Source organism: Coturnix japonica, chromosome 1, assembly GCF_001577835.2.
Source record: "Coturnix japonica isolate 7356 chromosome 1, Coturnix japonica 2.1, whole genome shotgun sequence".
NCBI lineage: Eukaryota > Metazoa > Chordata > Aves > Galliformes > Phasianidae > Coturnix > Coturnix japonica.
The window spans coordinates 1,740,379-1,758,199 of record NC_029516.1 but is presented as its reverse complement, the minus strand read 5'-3'; the positions used below and the strand labels follow the sequence as shown (position 1 = coordinate 1,758,199).

Genomic DNA, 17,821 nt, shown 5'->3' with positions numbered 1-17,821 from the left:
TGACCATAGACCAATTTCAGTGTAATGCAGCTGATGTCAAGGTGACAAACTCTGCAAGAAGAGGTAATATATTTTATTAAACCAACTGATATATGCCAACTGAATTACGCTTGCTTTATACAACTAAAATTGCTCCTACAGTCTCAGATGAAAACTCTGGCCTTCACTCTGCTCCCATTTACACTGATGCAAGTCAAAGGTAATTTCATTATAACTAATATAAACGCATTACAGACAAGGCAATTACACCTGGAAGATACTGGTGTGAGCTGAACCCCTCTCTCTGACATTTTCTGCTAATGTCTGAAATGAAATAATGATGTAAAATGTGATGTTTTTAGAATGTTGAACCTGTAGATGAGAGGCTCGTGCACAAGGATGCTGAGCACCGGTTAATCTGTTAGACTCAGGAATTCAATATTAACACCTAGAAAACACCAATAGGTACTCTGGGGAAAGGGATTCAAGGTAAAATTATCTTGAGAAAGGGGTAAGGAAATCCCCTAATGTCACACATGTCATGTGGGTTAAGGTGATTTTTTGCCAGAGATGATTTTAAAGGTGCACATCTGCAAAAGAATTGGTCTGTCTGTGCCTATTTAGGTTCCTTTTGGCATAGCTCTCTGTCACTGCAGTGGTCCCATAGGTGACTTCATGAGAAGCAGCAGAGTATATGATTATCTCTGCATTTTTCTGTTTCCTTTTCTTACAATGGGAGGATAGGGAGGAGGAGTGAAGCCATCTATGCTTCCCTGCTCTTTCTAGTTTGAAGCAATACTCTACTAAACCCCTCTAGAATTTACAGACACATTATGACACTGATCGGTTCATCATCGTAAAGATGGTTTGGCCACTTTGGACTGTATTTTGAGTACTCAAGGAAGCATGCACTTTACCAGGTATACCTCAAATTACTAAAATGTTTAAAAATAAATAAATAAAAGTGGAAATAAAATGTACATTTATGCTTCCCTACCTCTATTCCATTTGTTTTTCAGCCTGAGATCTTTCTTGCAAGAGAAAGTGCTGTTCTTTTAGCCCTTTATCCTCACTGCGCCATATATTATTAATGAAGAAAGACCTCGGTGTTCATGTGCTGCATCAGCCTCTACTGTGTTGATTTTTTTCCTTCTTTCATTTAAAGAAAACAAATTCACATCTCTGCCTCTGCTTCATTCGGGAGCAAATGGATTGTAAAAGGAACAAGGCTGTGGTTTAGCAATTAGGGCTCAGGACTCAAAGTCACTGAGGTTACAGTTCTGGGGGAGATTTGCCGTTGTTTGTTCTGATGAAGTTCCTCCTAAATGAGGTGATTATTGTAGCTGTCAGGAATTAAAAGGTAGGACACACTGATTTCATCCCCACTGCAATCTCCAGGACGTGCCAGTACAGAGCAGTCAATGCGAATCACCAATTAACAAAAAAACAATATTGGCAAGTTTGAGAAAAAAAAAACAACTCCCTCCAGCCACTGCATAAAACTCCTGCCACTCAAATCACCATCCTCAAGCAAAAGCATTAGCAAACCTGCCCTGAAAATTGACAAAGATAAGCTTTTTTTTTTGGCGAAGCTAGATAGCAAATTGTAGCACTGAGAGCCTGTCTGCACAGGGGAAATGGAGCAGAACTGCCATAAAGGAACACACTTCATATGCACAACCTATCTGAAGATAAAAATCATTTGACTTTGGAATAATTTTTCTGCTGTGAAAACACAGCAGTTATTCAGAAACGCCTTTTATTTCAGAACCCAAAGTGCCTACACTTGAACATACTCTGCCATTTTTCTAATGAAAATAGATACAGCCATCAATAATATAAAGATGCTGCTGCGGAAATCTTCCCCTTGTAAATAAGACCTGGAAATACCCACGTTTTTAATGACCTGCTATTGCGAATACAGCATGAATTGCCCCTGCTAGGCCGGGGTTTTGGTACTACATGATCCTTGATGTCCTTTCCAACCCAGGTCATTCTGTGATTCTGTGAATTAATGGGTACGGTTAATTTACATGGTAATCTCAGCAGTTTTCCTGCAATTAAAAATAATTAACGTGTGGCTTTGGGCTGAAATAAGAGTTACAGAATAACAGCTGGGAATGGCATCTTTGACAAGACAGAGTGAACCTGGTTTAGAGAATTAGTGGCTATTAGTATTTGGATATCTATTACTACACTTAGTGGCTATTAGTGTTTGGATATTATTACTACACTTGGTAGGGACTTTCTATTCTTGTCACAACAACCCTTTGATTTTCCAATCTCTAAATCCTCTCTTCACACCCAGCGCCGCCATTTTGGGCTCCTATGAGGGGGGAGTGAGCAGACTAGGCCTTTCCTGCTTTAACTCAATCGTGTTAAAATCCAGAACAAAAATCACATTCCCCAGTGAAAGCAGATGTTAAAAAGAGGTGACTCTTCTCGTTCAGCGGGGATTTAATAGGTAAAATCTAATAAAGGGTGAGAAATGAGATGAACTACAACCCTGAGGCTGAGGCAGCACTAAACTACAGCACCCAGAGAGCACCGCGGCGCCTCCGCGCCATGCACAGAAAGTCCCGCCTCTCTCAGCCTCCTATTGGATAACACCCCGCTTTCCTTTCTTCTGATTGGCTGCTGAGCCAGCAGGGGCGGTTGCTCTGTGTTTGACGGGGGAGCAAAGATGGCGGCGGGCGAGTCGGTCGGGCGCTACCGGAGCAGCATGAGTAGGAGCAAGGACCCCTCGGGGCTGCTCATCTCTGTTATCAGGTATGGGCTGCCCTGCCCCGCTCCGAAACCTCCCGGACCGCCCTCAGCACCGACCTAGGGCTGTATACGTGGGCTTTGTGGTGCTGTGCGGGCCTGCAGGGCTCTGGGTCGTTGCTGGGCCCTGATAGCTGTGAGGAGGGCTCCGGGATGGAGTGGGGCTTGTGCTGCTGTGCCTTCATGAGCTCCCATGTAGTGCTGTGTTCACCCCTTAGCATAAAGGTGGAGCAGTTGGAGGGGTACAGAGGAAGCCATGAAGGTACTTGGAGGATAGAGCACTGCTGTGAATAAAGGCTGAGTGGCCTCCCATATGAGGACAGGCTGAGGGAGTTGGGTTTGTTCAGCCTGGAGAAGAGAAAGTTGTGGGGTGACCTCATTGCAGCCTTTCAATACCTGAAGGGAACTTACTCCCAGGAGGGGAGTAAACTCTTCAAAAGGGCTGACAATAGCAGGACACAGGGAAATGGTTTTAAGTTAAAAGAGGGAAGATTTAGGTTGGATGTTAGGGGGAAGTTCTTTACTAGGAGTGTGATTAGGCCTTGGAACAGGCTGCCCAGGTAGGTTGCGGATGCCCCGTCCTTGGAGGTGTTCAAGACCAGGTTGGATGGGGCCCTGGGCAACCTGATCTAGTAAGGGTGTATGTTTGGTGGCCCTGCCAGGCAGGGGGGTTGGAGCTTCATGATCCTTGAGGTCCCTTCCAGCCCGGGTCATTCTGTGATTCTGTGATTCTGTGGCTGTTCAGCCTGGGGTAGAGAAAGCTCCAGGGAGCACTAATAGTGTCCTTACAGCACATAAGGGTGGCCTGCAGGAAAGGTGGGAATAGTCTCTAACTGAGATTGGATAGTAGTGACAGCACAAGGGGTAATGGTTTTAGACAGAAAAGAGATGGGTATGGATTAGGGATCTGGAAGAAATTCTTCACTGTGATGGTAATGGAGAGGCTAAGGAAGCTGGGGCTGTTTAGTCTTGGGAAAAGGAAGGTGAGGGGAGACCTTATCGCCCTCTTCCAGTACCTGAAAGGTTCTTACAGTGAGAGTGGGGCAGGTCTCTTCTCACTAGTGACAAGTGACAGGATGAGGGGAAATGGCCTCAAGTTGCGCCAGGGCAAGTTTAGGTTGGATATTAGGAGGAACTTCTTAACAGAAAGGGTAGTTAGGTACTGGAATAGGCTCCACAGGGAGGTGGTTGAATCACCATCCCTGGTTGTGTTTAAGAGCCGTTTGGATGTGGTGCTCAGGGATATGACTTAGCGTAGGGTTTCTAGAGTTAGGGTTCTGGTTAGACTGTGGTTGGACTTGATGATCTTCAAGGCCTTTTCCAACCTGGGTAATTCTATGATTGTATGATTGTAATGAGGCTCTGGCACAGCTGCACACAGAAGCTGTGGGTGTCCCATCCCTGGAGGAGGGGCTGGTTTGGGTGATGCCCAGTTTAGACATTCAGATCCTGCTCTAATTGTTCTTACCCATGGCAGGAAGCTGGAAGTAGGAAATTTTTGATGTCCCTGGAGGTGTTAAAGAAACATGGAGATTTGGCATGGAGGGACACTGTTTAGTGAGCATGTGGGGGTAGGTCGGTGGTAGGACTAAATGATCTTAGTGGTCTTTTGCAGCCTTACTGGTTCTGTTCTGTGACTCCATCCTATTTTATAAAGTGGAAAAAGTGCCACCTCAGCTCGTCTCATCGCCTCACAGGGGGTGACAAGAAAGCAGTTGTGTCTGGTCATGTTCTGACTATTGATTTTTGTCTGCCTTTGTTCCTATGCTCCCCTTTCCTGGAATCTGATTCTGTGATTATCTTAGAGCCAAGCAAGGCTTGGCATTTTGCTGTTTCCCTCGGTGCCTTTTCTAAACACTTGTAAGTCTTCTTTGGGTAGTTTCCACTCAGTGAGTTGGCAGCTGGTTTCCCACACTTAAGCTTTGAAATACTTGTCTTAAATACACTTTACAAAGTAGGTATAGGCAACAAGCAGTCCGGCTACACTGATATTTGCCTTGTAATGAACTTACAAACTTCAGTTCCTACTTAGCAAGAAACTGCTTTGTTAGAAACTGTAGTTACCCAGCATTTGTAATGATCTAATATTGAAGTACTGTATGAATCATAGTGTTTAGGGCTAAATTCTATTCCTTTTCATTATTTCTGGAAGCTGGTCTTTCAGATCTTGCAAACTCAAGTTAGACCATAACCAAACAAAGCAGCTGCTTCACTGCCCTGCTTGGCCTTCCCAGGTTCATGACTGAAGTGTGTGTTAATAGGTAACAAAGCATCGTGCTGAAAAATGAATGAAAGGTGATCCTAACACAGGCATACGACTGTCTTGCTTGTTAGTTTTATAAGAGAAACAGCTGTAAAAAGAAAAGAAAGATATATGTATATATATTGAAATTGGAGTTGCATGTATGTGTAATGGCAGCTATTTTAGAGATAAAGAAGTGTATTTGTTGATACTGTGTAATGATGATTTGATGGTAAGAGTGTAGTGTACTCTGACAGATTTGAGGCTGTGTATAACAAGTGGTGAATAGCCAAGTATGTGTCCATGAAAATTTTATATCCAGCCCTTCTTACTCTCATGGGTGCAATTGTTTGAGTTTGCATGGAACGCTTGTATAATATATAACATGGGTAGCTGTGAGAAAAGCATAAAGAAATCGGTATCTTACCTGGATCCTGATCTTTTTTTACTGTGCACTTGTACCTTGTGTTTGGCCAAAGGTGGGTTGTGTGGATTTCAAGTTTGTTGTGCTTATTATCTCTTATTATCAGCGTGGTAGGTCATAGCTGGGTAACTTTCACTTACAGTAATTGATGAGCAGTGGAAGAATGAGTAGTATACATTAATTGCTGCAGCATTTCCTCTAATAACCTTCCTCTTTTTTTTTCCTATTTTCTATCATTTCCAACAGAAACTGAAGAAGAATTGTAAGGGATGTCCAGATTTCTACTTCAGTAAATTAAACTTGTCTGTTCTTTTATGATATGAGAAAGAGCATTAAGTTACTCACCAAGTAAGAAATCACGTTTGTCTAATAATCTTTGGTTTATGTGCACTGATACCTCAGTCAGCTGATGTCCAGCATTTAGATGTAACTTTGAGGATACTGACTTTATGAAATTAGAATTACTCAACAGAAACAGCCTGATAACTGAACCTCCAAAATGTAATTAGAATTTGGTGTGGATGCGGAGCTTCTTTGCAGCGCTTGGTGGGTCACATTGAGCCAGATCATGAAAACCTGAAGGTAGAACTGATTGCAAAGGTTTGGGTTAGAGATTAGGGGGAAGTTTTTTACCTGGAGGGTGGTGATGCACTGGAACAGGTTGCCCAAGGAGGCTGTGGATGCCCCATCCCTGCAGGCATTCAAGGCCAGGCTGGATGTGGCTCTGGGCAGCCTGCTCTGGTGGTTGGCGACCCTACACATGGCAGGGGGTTGGAACTGGATGATCATTGTGGTCCTTTTCAACCCAGGCCATTCTATGATCTCCAGAGGTCCTTCCCAACCCCCATGATTCTGTTGCTCTTCAGGCATTGTGGTATTTTACTCTTTAACAGCGAAGATGGTGAAAGGAAATGTTGTTTAGATCAGCAAACGTGTTTAATGTGCAGAACACTTTGAAATGTGGAGATAAGTGTTTTATAAATATAAATGATTTTATTAATGAAGGGATAATTTCTTATATTTACTCAGGCTAAGTAGCTCTCTATTGCAGGAGACTAATTTACTTTCCTCTGGTGTAGATTTTGGGGCTCAGTACTTACAGCACCAGTCTTGGAAGGAGCAGAACTGGTCTTGCTTTAAATGAGAGTATTTGGGGCCAAATCTTTGTCAAAGCTTTGATGTATTATAGCAGCAGAGAAATTGAGAAATGGCATTTTTTTTGTAAGCTGGGCTCTGGTTTAAAATAATAGTGCTGTTGCTGCGGGGAAATTAACTACATAAAAGGCAATATACGTGTCCCAGCTCTGTGTTAAAAAGGAGACTCAGAGTGTTTCTGAGGTCCTCTGAACCCACATTAACACCCCAAACCATGTCTCTGTAAATGGAAATGTGGAGCTACTTTGCGTGCAGGTAATTGAGCTGAAGGAAGAAGCATCAGGCATGACCATCTCGCTTTTAGTCCCTTATTTGTCCTTGTGAACTGTCAGCTTTTCCTGTTGTGTTGAGGAACAGAATTGTTTTCTGGCTGTTGTTTCCTGCAGGAGGAGCCTTGTGCTGAGTGAGTTCTTGATTCTCCAGTTGTCGCCAGGCTCCAGTATGGACTGACTGGGAAGAAGCTGTTTCCTGAGCACAAGGAGTCATGTTGCTCAGTAGCCAGAGCACAGAATCAACATGAATCAACATAGCAAACCACTGCGCTCAGGTCTCCTCTGTGTTCCTTGTAGTGTCTTGTTGGCTTCAAAACCTAATTGTACATATCCATCAACTGCAGCTCAAATCACTTAACCATGGCAAAACATATCTTGCAGCCCAGGAGTGAGTTGTTTTATGGTGTTATGCTGTGATTGTGTTTCAAGCCCAGGGCTATGGGAGCATTAGGATGTGTTAGCTGGATGATGCCATGCGTTCCTTCTATAGGAATGCTGCCAGGAGTGAGTGATGTGTTCTTGGACACAGTGTATTTATATTCATAGCAATGTCTCCTAAAAGCAAGGAGTATTTGGGAATATGATTGTTTGCAAAGTTCACTAATAAAATCCCCAACTTTGCTGCAGCACAGGGTGCCATTTTTCGTTATCCTGAATCTTTGGTGGGGTATGAGAGTATCTTCAGTTTGCCTTTGTCCTCACAGTGCCGAGATATAGTGACCATTTCAGTAAGACATAGCTCTTAGGAATGTGTCTTTTGGAATAGGATCTGGATATTGACTGTGGATGCCCATGTTCATTGAAGGGGATTTGGACCAGATGAGCTTTAAAGGTCCCTTCCAACCCAAATGATTCTATGATTCTGGGGTTAGAATGGAGACCAGGAGCTTTCCCTTAGAGAAGTCCAATACTCATCATGTTGGCTGTCACGCTCTATTAAAAAGCAGTGCAGAGAATGGAGGGCATTTTATTCATTTGCTGGGGAACCACTTTGTGAATATATATTTATATTAATCTTCCAGAGGACAAATGTGTACGTATATTGATTTCTCTTAACCTTCTGTTTTGTTGGTAGCTGCTTCAAGCAGCTTTTGTATTCTGCAACAAGCAACCTGGCATTTAGCAAATGCTATATATATATATGTTTTTGAAAGATCTTGTCAGATTTTTAATTGGTGCATGTCTGCCTTTTGTTTATTGTTGGGTGTTTTTTCTTTCCAATTAAAGGCTTGTGGGTTTCTTTTGTTAAACTGGCCTTTAATAGCTGCTTTAATTGGGAGAAAACAAACTTCAGCACCGACTCCGTGAGACCTTATTGAAATCTTTCTGCTAAGTTTTCACACAGGCAAACGTGTCTGATGGATGTCAAGGAGAACTAAAAGTGAGGCAAGATGTGTTGCGTTTCCTACTTTTATGTCTGAGGGAGTTGAAATTATGGGCAAAAACCTTGAACATATTTTATTTCTCACAACTGAAATTCTCCTTTTCCCTTTTAATAGGTTTTGACCGTTATTTTCATTACATTCGCAGTGAACTTGGTTAAATGGTTTCTTACTAATGACCTGGCATTTGATCGTCTCTTTCTGTCTGAAGCAATCAAAGTGAGATCCCAGTTTGTGATGTGGGGTGAGAGAGATGGATGTATGGCTGTTACAGTGGGAAATAGCTGCTACAAGAAATAAAGCTGAGTTACTCTGATCTGTATGTACTATAATGGTCTCTTAAAACCACTTTTATTGCAAATGGTGTTTCCCAGTGTTATAGAAGCAGCAGTTCTAAAATATAAGTAGCTTGGAAACGCATTGAGAAGAAATTGTATATGGCAAAATATGGTTCTAAACTATCAATTTGCCTGAAGTGATCTTGGGACACTTGTATAAAACACATGCCAAGTGTTGAATTGCAGCTTGGCACAGATGCTTGGGTTAAAGAACAACAGATAGGCTGGGGTACAGGTGTGAATACATCTTTATTGATGTAGATGATGGCATTGAGCTCACTCTCAGTGAGGCTAGGGGTTGGAACTGGATGATCATTGTGGTCCTTTTCAACCCAGGCCATTCTATGTCTATATGGTCCTGTGATATTTATTTAGATGGCTTTAGGCTCAGCCTTTTTGCTACAGCTCCCATGCATAAATGTGCGAGTCCTCAATGATAAAAGATCATTAATTCCTGTTGAAAGTGCTCTAACCAACTGTGTAAGCAGCATGAAAGATTAATAGAATGTAAGTAGAGGAGGAAAATGTTTTATAACGCTCTGTTTACTTTCTATGTTTAACAGCATTTTGAAGGGACTCAGTTCTGCTGCTTCCCATAGCAAAGGAGTGAGTTATTTCTCTGTTTAAACAGCAGAGATCTGTTGGTCTGGAGGTTGGATCCCCTGTGTTCCTTCTGCGGAGGAAGGACAGTGCTGGTCCCACATTTCGCTTTTTAAATCTATTTTTTAAGAGGATAAAATCCATTCTAATTTCATAGCCATTTTACACTGATAACCTGCTTTCCACACCTACTCACTTGTATGGTGCAGCTTGTGACTGCCTTCTTTCCAGCACCGCAAGCATTTCAACTCATGTCTTCAAACTCAGAATTCATTGGGAACAATTGAGCAACCTGTGAAAATACTGAGATGGTATTCAGTGTGTTCAGTGTGTTGCTGTTGAGTTGAATTGTTAAATACCTTTTGGATTCTATTCTTCTTTCCAGACTGTTTCAAACGGGCTTTTTATTTCCTAATGAAGAAACTTTTTATGGTGGTTTCGATGGGATTCCGCAGAGGTTTTAAAACATGTATTCTCAGATTCTACGTTTCGAGGTTAAATAGCGCTGGAAGCTGTAGATCACCCCATTTGGGACTTGTCTTTAAGACTGCAATTTTCAATTATAAAATTCAAATAAGTCTATTTGGTTTAATGAACCTCTGGAAATTTATCGAGCAGTGTAGACAGTGGGCTGCTCTTGTCCCAGGGTGCTCAACAACTTTCTTCTCATTGTGCTGTGTTGAAATGCAGCCTCTTGAGGTCTCAGGCTGGCACAGCAGAGGGGGGGAAACATGGTGAACTCCTTTGGATGTGTTTTATTTCCCTTCCATACGTGGTTTAAGTTGGGTTTTATTCTAGTTAAATCATAGAATAGTTTGTGTTGGAATGGACTGTTAGATCATCTAGTTCCAACCCCACTGCTATAGGCAGGGATATCTCCCTCCAGACCTGATTGCTCAAAGCCCCATAATGAATAATGCTGTGCCTCTGGTAGCATGCTCATAATGCATGTTTGATCTTAGACGTTGCTCAGTGTTGTTGGGACAAGACCTGATCTTTGAAATGAGCAGATCCGAGCCCTGCGTGATGTTCTGGAGGAGGAAGAAGAGAGTCACGTAAGTTGGGCATGCTTTAAGCATAGCCTCAGCTTTCACCATGACAAGCTTTAAGCCAAGCTGTGTTGTGTGCAGTTGATACCACAGGCTGTCTGTATTATTGTGGCTTCGGAGGTGTTTGAAAGCAAGGAACTGGTAGGCTTAACAAAGCACAGGATGCAGTACCGAGCAATAGGGAAACAGGTGGCAGAAAGTTTGCTGAGGATTGCTGTTAACAGTGGAGCTTTGTTTGCTCCCCTGCTGGTGTAGCACTCGCAATTATGCTTCACTCAAATGTTCATTTTCTCAATCAAGTGTGAAATATTTCAATTTGATCAGCTTTTCCTTTCTTTGTGTTGGTGATTCCCACTGTCTTTAATGAGTGTTTTCATGTGAATAAGTGATGCTGGCTGAAGGCAAGTGAATTGCACTTGTAAAGAAGCTTGATCCAGATATGAAGGAGACTTCCTCCTGGATTTCCAAACCTTACCTGTGCATCTTGTTACTCTTTTCCTCCTTGAGCCCAGATATTCTTGTGTACCTGATCTGATCACAGAATCACACACAGCTTGGGTTGGAAGGGACCTCATGATCATGAAGCTCCAACCCCCCACCACAGGCAGGGCCACCAACCTCCACATTTAATACCAGCCCAGGCTGCCCAGGGCTCCATCCAACCTGTCCTTGAACACCTCCAGGGATGGACGGGGCATCCACAGCCTCTCAGGGCAGCTGTTCCAGCACCTCAACACTCTCATAGTAAAGAACTTTCCCCTGACATCCAACTTAAATCTTCCCTCCCATCACTTCAAACTCCCCTTGTCCTGCTGTTATCTGCCCTTTCAATAGTGTTGGCTCCCCTCCTGTTTGTAGGCTCCCTTCGGGTACAGGCTCCCCCTGATGTTGAAGAGGGGACTTACAGGGATGCCCAGATTCTGTAAACCCACAACAGTGTTCACAAGGGGACTGAACAGTCCTTTCCTGCCAAATAAGCCTTGTACTTCTCCATAAGGACTGCATGTTGCAGGTGCTCGCTTTAATATTAATGTTCATACTTGGGCACAGAGTATCTGTCCTTTCACTTGGATGCAATAAAAAATTCTACAGTAACACAATGCCTACGTAGTGTTACTATGATGTTCTGCCTGCAAAAGAAATCTGCTAGTCAAGAAACTGGTATTTAAAACTGTTTACAATCCATAGCTTTGCTGTAATCATTCTTAGCCGGGCTGGCTTTAGGGTAGGTAAAATAGGCAGGTAGTTAATCTACCCAGCCTAGCTGGGGGCATCAGGGAAAGCAAATTTGCAGAAATGAAACATTTATTATTCATTATCACTTTCCTCTTAAAATTGACGCTTGATGTGGGCAAGCAAAAGAAATTACCCATCTGCCCTATAGGACAGAATAAAGCCTTTGCTAACACTGGTCTTGTGGGGGGGGATACAGGAGTGATTGGTGCAAATTCTTGTTGAGTCTGAAATCTGATTGCTTCTTGGCCCTGTAACTGAGATTGCTGCCTGTGCCTGTAAATGGATGGTCTTAAAGGTTAATGCTAACTTCTTATTTAATTTTTTTTTTGCAGAGATGTCAAATACAGGGGTGGGGGTTAACTAAATACAGGATTTAAAGGCAAAATACGCCGTAGTGAAGGAAGCAGCGGTGTTTTGAGATGAAGTAAGAACAATGTGAAGTGCACCTTGAATTTGAGTTCAGAAGACCGAGAGTTTGTATGTGCTGTAAGGGCGTGCAGAGCTTTGCAATGGCCTGAGTGTTCAGAGCTGAGGAATTCAGGGATGCAGGAGCTGGCCTGGTTATTGGCTTGTGTGGAATAAAAGGAGGGGTGTAACAAAGCACAGTTGCTATTCTGATGCTTCAGAATGATGTTTGGTATTGTGGTAATGGATGCTAAAACCAAATCTTTAGTGTCGAAAAGGATTCTGATGTTGAAAACACTGATGGAGCATTCTAATCATTCATTTTGCTGTTGAACAGCTTAGTGGGAATTTGTTTCTTTCAGTTCACAGCAATGGAAGAAATTTGTAAGCACTTGAAATAACGGGGGCTTGTTTTCTGTGCTTTTTGATCATAAGACTGCAATGAGTTCTGGGCATGGTTTGAAGAGAGTTTGCAGCTCCTCCTTACCTCCCTCCTCAAATGAATCCATTATACCCAAGGGGTAACTTTACAGATGAGACGGTGTCAAAAATCTGCTGTCCTGGTGTATGGAATTGCTGTTAAGCTTTTGATGACTACAATCTGCTGAACTGCTGGAAAGCAAGAGGTGAAGGTGGATTCAGATGTACCAGAGCAGCCTGGTCTAGTATTAGGTATGGAGGTTGGTGGCCTTGCATGAAGCAGTGGGGTTGAAGCCTGGTGATCCTTGAGATGACGATGCTTCAGGGCTGCTGTAAAGTCTTTTCTCTTACTCCCTCTGTTGGTCTTTTGAATTGGGCTCTGGAAAGCAGAGGTGAAAAGTGTTTCTGACCTACAGATAAATTTCTACTTCTGTCTTCTTTTTTAGGAGGAAGCTTTTTCACCCAGAGGGTGATGATGTATTGGAACAGGTTGCCCAAGGAAGTTGTGGATGCCCCCATCCCTGCAGGCATTCAAGGCCAGGCTGGATGTGGCTCTGGGCAGCCTGGTCTGGTGGTTGGTGACCCTACACACAGCACAGGGGGTTGAAACTGGATGATCATTGTGTTCCTTTTCAACCCAGGCAATTCTGTTATTCTACTGGAATGAATAGTCTCAATGGGCTTTTAGAATTAAGCTAATACCGTTGTGTATTCACTGGCACTGGGGAAGTAGCAAGGCTTGTTTCATTCGCATAGGAAATACGTTGTGCATCTCATGGTTAAAAGCATTGCAGGGATTTTGCCTGATCATCTTCTCCATCCTGCCTTCAGCGAAAGCAGCTCCACCGAATTAAGCATTTGTACAGTCTGTATTTTTAACTATGTAAAATGAAAGGGGGCAATGAGATTTGGCTGAATGGATTTCTGTTTTAAAAGCGTCTCTTTTCAGACTAACATCCAGTTGGAATTATTCTAATCCTATTGAGCTCTTGCTAATGAGACAGGCATATGCAGCCATCCAGCTGCCAAAAACAAATTACAGGTATTTTACAGGAGAGGCGGATTCTCATTTAGTAAAATGAAAACGAAAAAAACAACTGAACTGATCAGGGAACCCTTGTGGAAATCCCCACCGAGTTCAGGACGTGCTTACACTTGGTGTGCAGATTGATATTGCTTCTGTTTATTGCGTGCTCTGAGTGCTTCTGCTTTTCAGGGAGTTCTGAGAAGCTGATGTATATTTATTGGTTCATATTCCTGTTCTCTTTTGTAATTCTCCCCTTCAAAGTTCTTGCTGCAAAGTTCCCTTCCCAAACAGTTCTGATCCTTTCTTATTTGGCAAACAGCGTGTTGACTTTTCTTCTTCCTTGCTGCACATTTTAATAGAACTGAAACAAGCAAAGATGCCCTTGGCTTACTTTTCTGCAGTGTTAGCAGGAACATGTATAATCCCAAGAATATTAAGTATTCCTTGCTTTGCTCTTTGCTGTGCAGAACAAGAAAAAGAAATGGCTCCTGTACCGAGGGGCTTAGGAAATTCAGGTGTGTAATGTTTGAGATTCAGGGCGACAGGGCTCCTTTTTGTAGTTACAGGTGCCACTAGACTTCAAGGATTTAATGCTGTGGATTTATCACTGTTTTTTTTAAGGAGAAAAATAAATGGTAACAAATTGCTTGAGTAGAGAGAAAGTGGTTCGTTTTGGTTGAAGGAGGTAAAATTAAGGCTCAGCATATTGGCACTGGAGAAGAAGAGAAGAAAGGTCTTTGCTGCTGGCTATGAGCAGTTGAAAACACTCATACCCATTCAGTTGTGTTGCAGACATTTCTACCTTAGATCCAGAGCGCACAAAAATGTAAGTTACTTTGTGGGAAACAATTTAATATGGATTTTTGAAAACTCAAAAAGAGTCGTTCTCAGTTTTATAGCACAGTAATATCTGACATGGCTCCAAACAGTTTCATTTCAGCTTTCTTTACGTGTTGCAATTTGTATTCTTAAGTTGAGTTTGCTTTTCTGCGATGGCTCTTCGGTATGTGATATGGGATGGATCACACATACACTGTTTCCCCAGCTGTCCATTCAGACATCTGTAGTGACAGTTTCTGAAATGAAAACCTTAAGCTTCTGAAACTTCGTGGCCTTTTGGTAAAGTAAATGGTAAAGTAAAAGAAATAAATGCTCTATTGAGATGGATTAATGGTTAATGTAGCTCTGTAGTTGGTCTCAAACAGTGGCAGTGCACAGTGTCAGCAGACTCAGATCTGGCCACTTAGAGGTGCCTCGTGCATCTGATGACTGTGGTTGTTGGAGTTAGGGAGGTTGTAGGACACCATGAGGACCCCCCCCCCCTCAGCCTTCTGAATGGTCTTGAGAAACTGAGACCTCAGTGTTCACATCACCTTTATTATTTTTTTAGCAAGGATTACTAATGCTTTTCATAGTACTACTATTACATACTGCTGCTGGCTGATGTGGTTTAAATGATGAGGTCTTTGAAAGCTGAACACGTTCTTTCACTTGCATCCTTCTCATTTATTACAGCGTGAACCCAAACTCACAGGTACTGTGTATTTAATACTGTTTCATTATGTGTATGCTTAGCTTTGTTTTCTAGCACACCTTCCTACATTGAGTTGTTGGAAGTGATTAAATGACCTCTGCTAACAGTGTTGCAGTGTTTCAGCACTGCTCAGTGCATGTAGTTGCAGCTCTGTTGTTTGAGGAACCGGAGATGTGTATTCACCAGGTAGGGAAGAAAAATCGGCCTATTTAGCTAGTTACAAGGCAGGGGTTTCCCATTTCCATGTGGATTCTGTAGTAGTAGAGAGCTAAGCAAAGCTGCAGTGGGGGGTGTTCTGTGTGCTATGCAAGATGTCAGCAGTAGAGCAGAGGCTGTATTCCAATTTTCTTAATTCCTGCTTTGGTTTCTAACTACTCTGTCGCTGTTCTTTCATTCTTTCCAGGTCCTTTTTGCATGATATTAAAGTGCTTTGCATGCAGTAGAAGCTAATTGAAAGAATTTCTTTGAGAAAACACTAAGGCATAACTCAGAATAGAATCTTAGTGTAGTAACACTGGAAAGCATTTCCATTCCTGTATCTACTATGAAGCATGGTGCTCTAAATACTACAAGGTCCTCTGGAATGAGGTGGGGGGAAGGGGAGACTCATTTCTACGTGTTCCTTGTACAAAAGCAGAGGTGCATCCTCCTCACCTGTAACTATGGCAGCTCTCTGTATTTGGGAGGAGAAGGAGGGTGTGAAGAACCTACACTGATAGTCCAAGCTGTAACAAAGGAAAGAGACTTGGTTCCTCATTTCCATGTGGTATCTATTCTGCCACCTGAAAGGGCAAAGGTATTAGAATTGTGTCAAATCTGCCAGTTGGGTGTACTGTTGTTCAAGGTGTTCTAGGAGACATCATGGCTTGAATTCCGCTTTCCTCCTTGGTAGTTGAGTTGGACAAGTGTACTCATCCTCCTGTTGTGCTGTGTTCCATCTGGTCGTACAGATTTGCTTGCTCACTTGAGTTTTCTTAACTGCTCTTTCTGGGATCGTGATCTCTTGTGAAATGGCTTGTTTTCCTTGGTGTTTTTTTTTTTCCCCTCAACTTTTGAAGATGAAGCCCTTGAGTGGGTGGCACAGCCTGTTGTTTTTCTTTGTAGGGAAGCATGAGGAGTGAACTGGAAGTTCTGGGTGTGATTCCTTTGACTTTGAAAGGAAGGGAGCATTTGGTGATGTTAGACTGAAAGCAGTGACTGGTTTCTGGTACACAGTGAATACTCCAAGAAGCAGCTTCTTATCCTGATCAGTAATCTAAAAATACCCTTATTTTTATCATCTTTTTGTCATTAGGACCCTGTCTACCAGTGATGATGTTGAGGACCGGGAGAACGAGAAGGGCCGCCTGGAAGAAGCTTATGAGAAGTGTGACCGGAGTTTGGATGAGCTCATTGTCCAACACTACACTGAGCTCACCACCGCCATTCGCACCTACCAGAGCATCACAGAGCGCATCACCAACTCCCGGAACAAAATCAAACAGGTGGAGTTGCTCTGCTTACACAGCCTGTGCTATTGGTACATATGTATGTGACTTCTTTCCTGAGTTCTGTTTCCTTTGTGATGGAACATAAGCCCACGTTTTAACCTCTCATTTCTCACCTGTTTTCCCAGCTACTTGTCATCATCTTCAAGTGAACTAAAAATTGAATTGAGAAAGCTCTGCTGGCTGCTAACCAAACTGTGGTGTGGCTGGGAGCAGAGCATCCAGTCTTAATGCAGTGGTCCCAAGATTTGTCTTACTACCAATGTGTTTTCCATAGGATGTCCTGTTGTTTTTTGAGAACACAAGTAATTAAAGAGAAAAATAAGAGGAGGATAAGAAGAGCAAAGCTTTGCAGTGCCCTCTGTTCAATTACTGTCTGGGGAAGTTGCTATCAGGTTTTTGAAGTCTAAGGGCTGCTAAGCTAACACCTTTCCATCTGATCTCTTCATGTCTTTATATGGTGGACTCCAACAACCTCCTGAGTAGTCTGGGTGATTCATAAGCTTGTTTGTTTCTTTTTTTCCTCAGAGAATATGAATTTTGGTGCTATTTCCAACCTCATTTCTATTGTGTGAATGTACATGAACTCTGTGCCCTCATGTATTTCCGTGTTTTGAGTGCTCACGCTTCAGTAGTGTGTCAATAAATAACTCTGGTGCTCTTTGTTGTGGACTTGTTCCATCTGCTCCCTCCTTCCAGCTCTGACTACTGTAGCAATGGATAAATTCTTTGGTCTCCTGTCCTGTCTTATGCTTCCTGTGTGGTTTGCCTCACCTCAGCTTTGCAAACTGGGCACCAGAATTGTTCCCTTGTCTTTTTTTCCCTGGCTCTGAAGAGGTCTCAGAACCTTTCACAGTATTGCCTTAGGAACAGTAGGCTGTCACCCTTCTGGGGCTACATACTGACCCTTCTGCCTTTTAAAATTCATTTAACATTTTCAAAGAGAACGAGACCATCTTGATGCTTTCCAAGGGTAAGAGTTCATTGCAGGATTTATGTACAAAGCTCAGCGCTTTGAAAGCAGAGATCAATTGCACTAAATTTGAAGTAAACTATAGCTGGTGGCCTGTTTTCACACAATATACTAAGCTTTGTAGAGGTCAAAACAAACATACAGGGGGAGACCTTTTGGTCCTGCCTGGAAGAAGGTGGAAGACCTTTTGATATTTAAGTTTTCTTATTAGTTTTGGTTAACATGTATTGCAGTAGCTTTGTCCTAATCTCATGGGAGGCCCCAGATCTGATTTGTCGTCAATCTGTATTACACTGTTAGACTTCCTTTTGATTTTGATTGCACAAGAAATTACTTACTTTAGGAACTGTGGAGATGACAGGCAGCCCAGATCCCTCTGTATATCTGCCTTCTGTAGTTAATTCTTGTATGAATACCTGTTGGGATCAGCTGGCTTTTGGCTTGGTTTGGGATGTAGCTTTACAGGTGTTACCTGTAAAACTAAGTTACAAAGGAGAAGCACTTAGACCTGCTGCAAGGAGGTTGTTTCTTAAAG

General features: G+C 42.6%; 1 protein-coding gene across 2 annotated transcripts in view; it reads left to right on the top strand.

The window, feature by feature from the left end:
• The first annotated feature begins 2,635 nt into the window (after nucleotides 1–2,635).
• EXOC4 (exocyst complex component 4) overlaps nucleotides 2,636–17,821 on the top strand; it is a 365,546-nt gene continuing 350,360 nt past the window's right edge. For both annotated transcript variants that reach the window (XM_032448867.1, XM_015861855.2), the window contains exons 1-2: nucleotides 2,636–2,748; nucleotides 16,121–16,310. In XM_032448867.1, coding sequence (XP_032304758.1) covers nucleotides 2,663–2,748; nucleotides 16,121–16,310 — 276 coding nt within the window. In that variant the 5' untranslated portion in view covers nucleotides 2,636–2,662. The remainder of the gene's footprint in view (nucleotides 2,749–16,120; nucleotides 16,311–17,821) is intronic.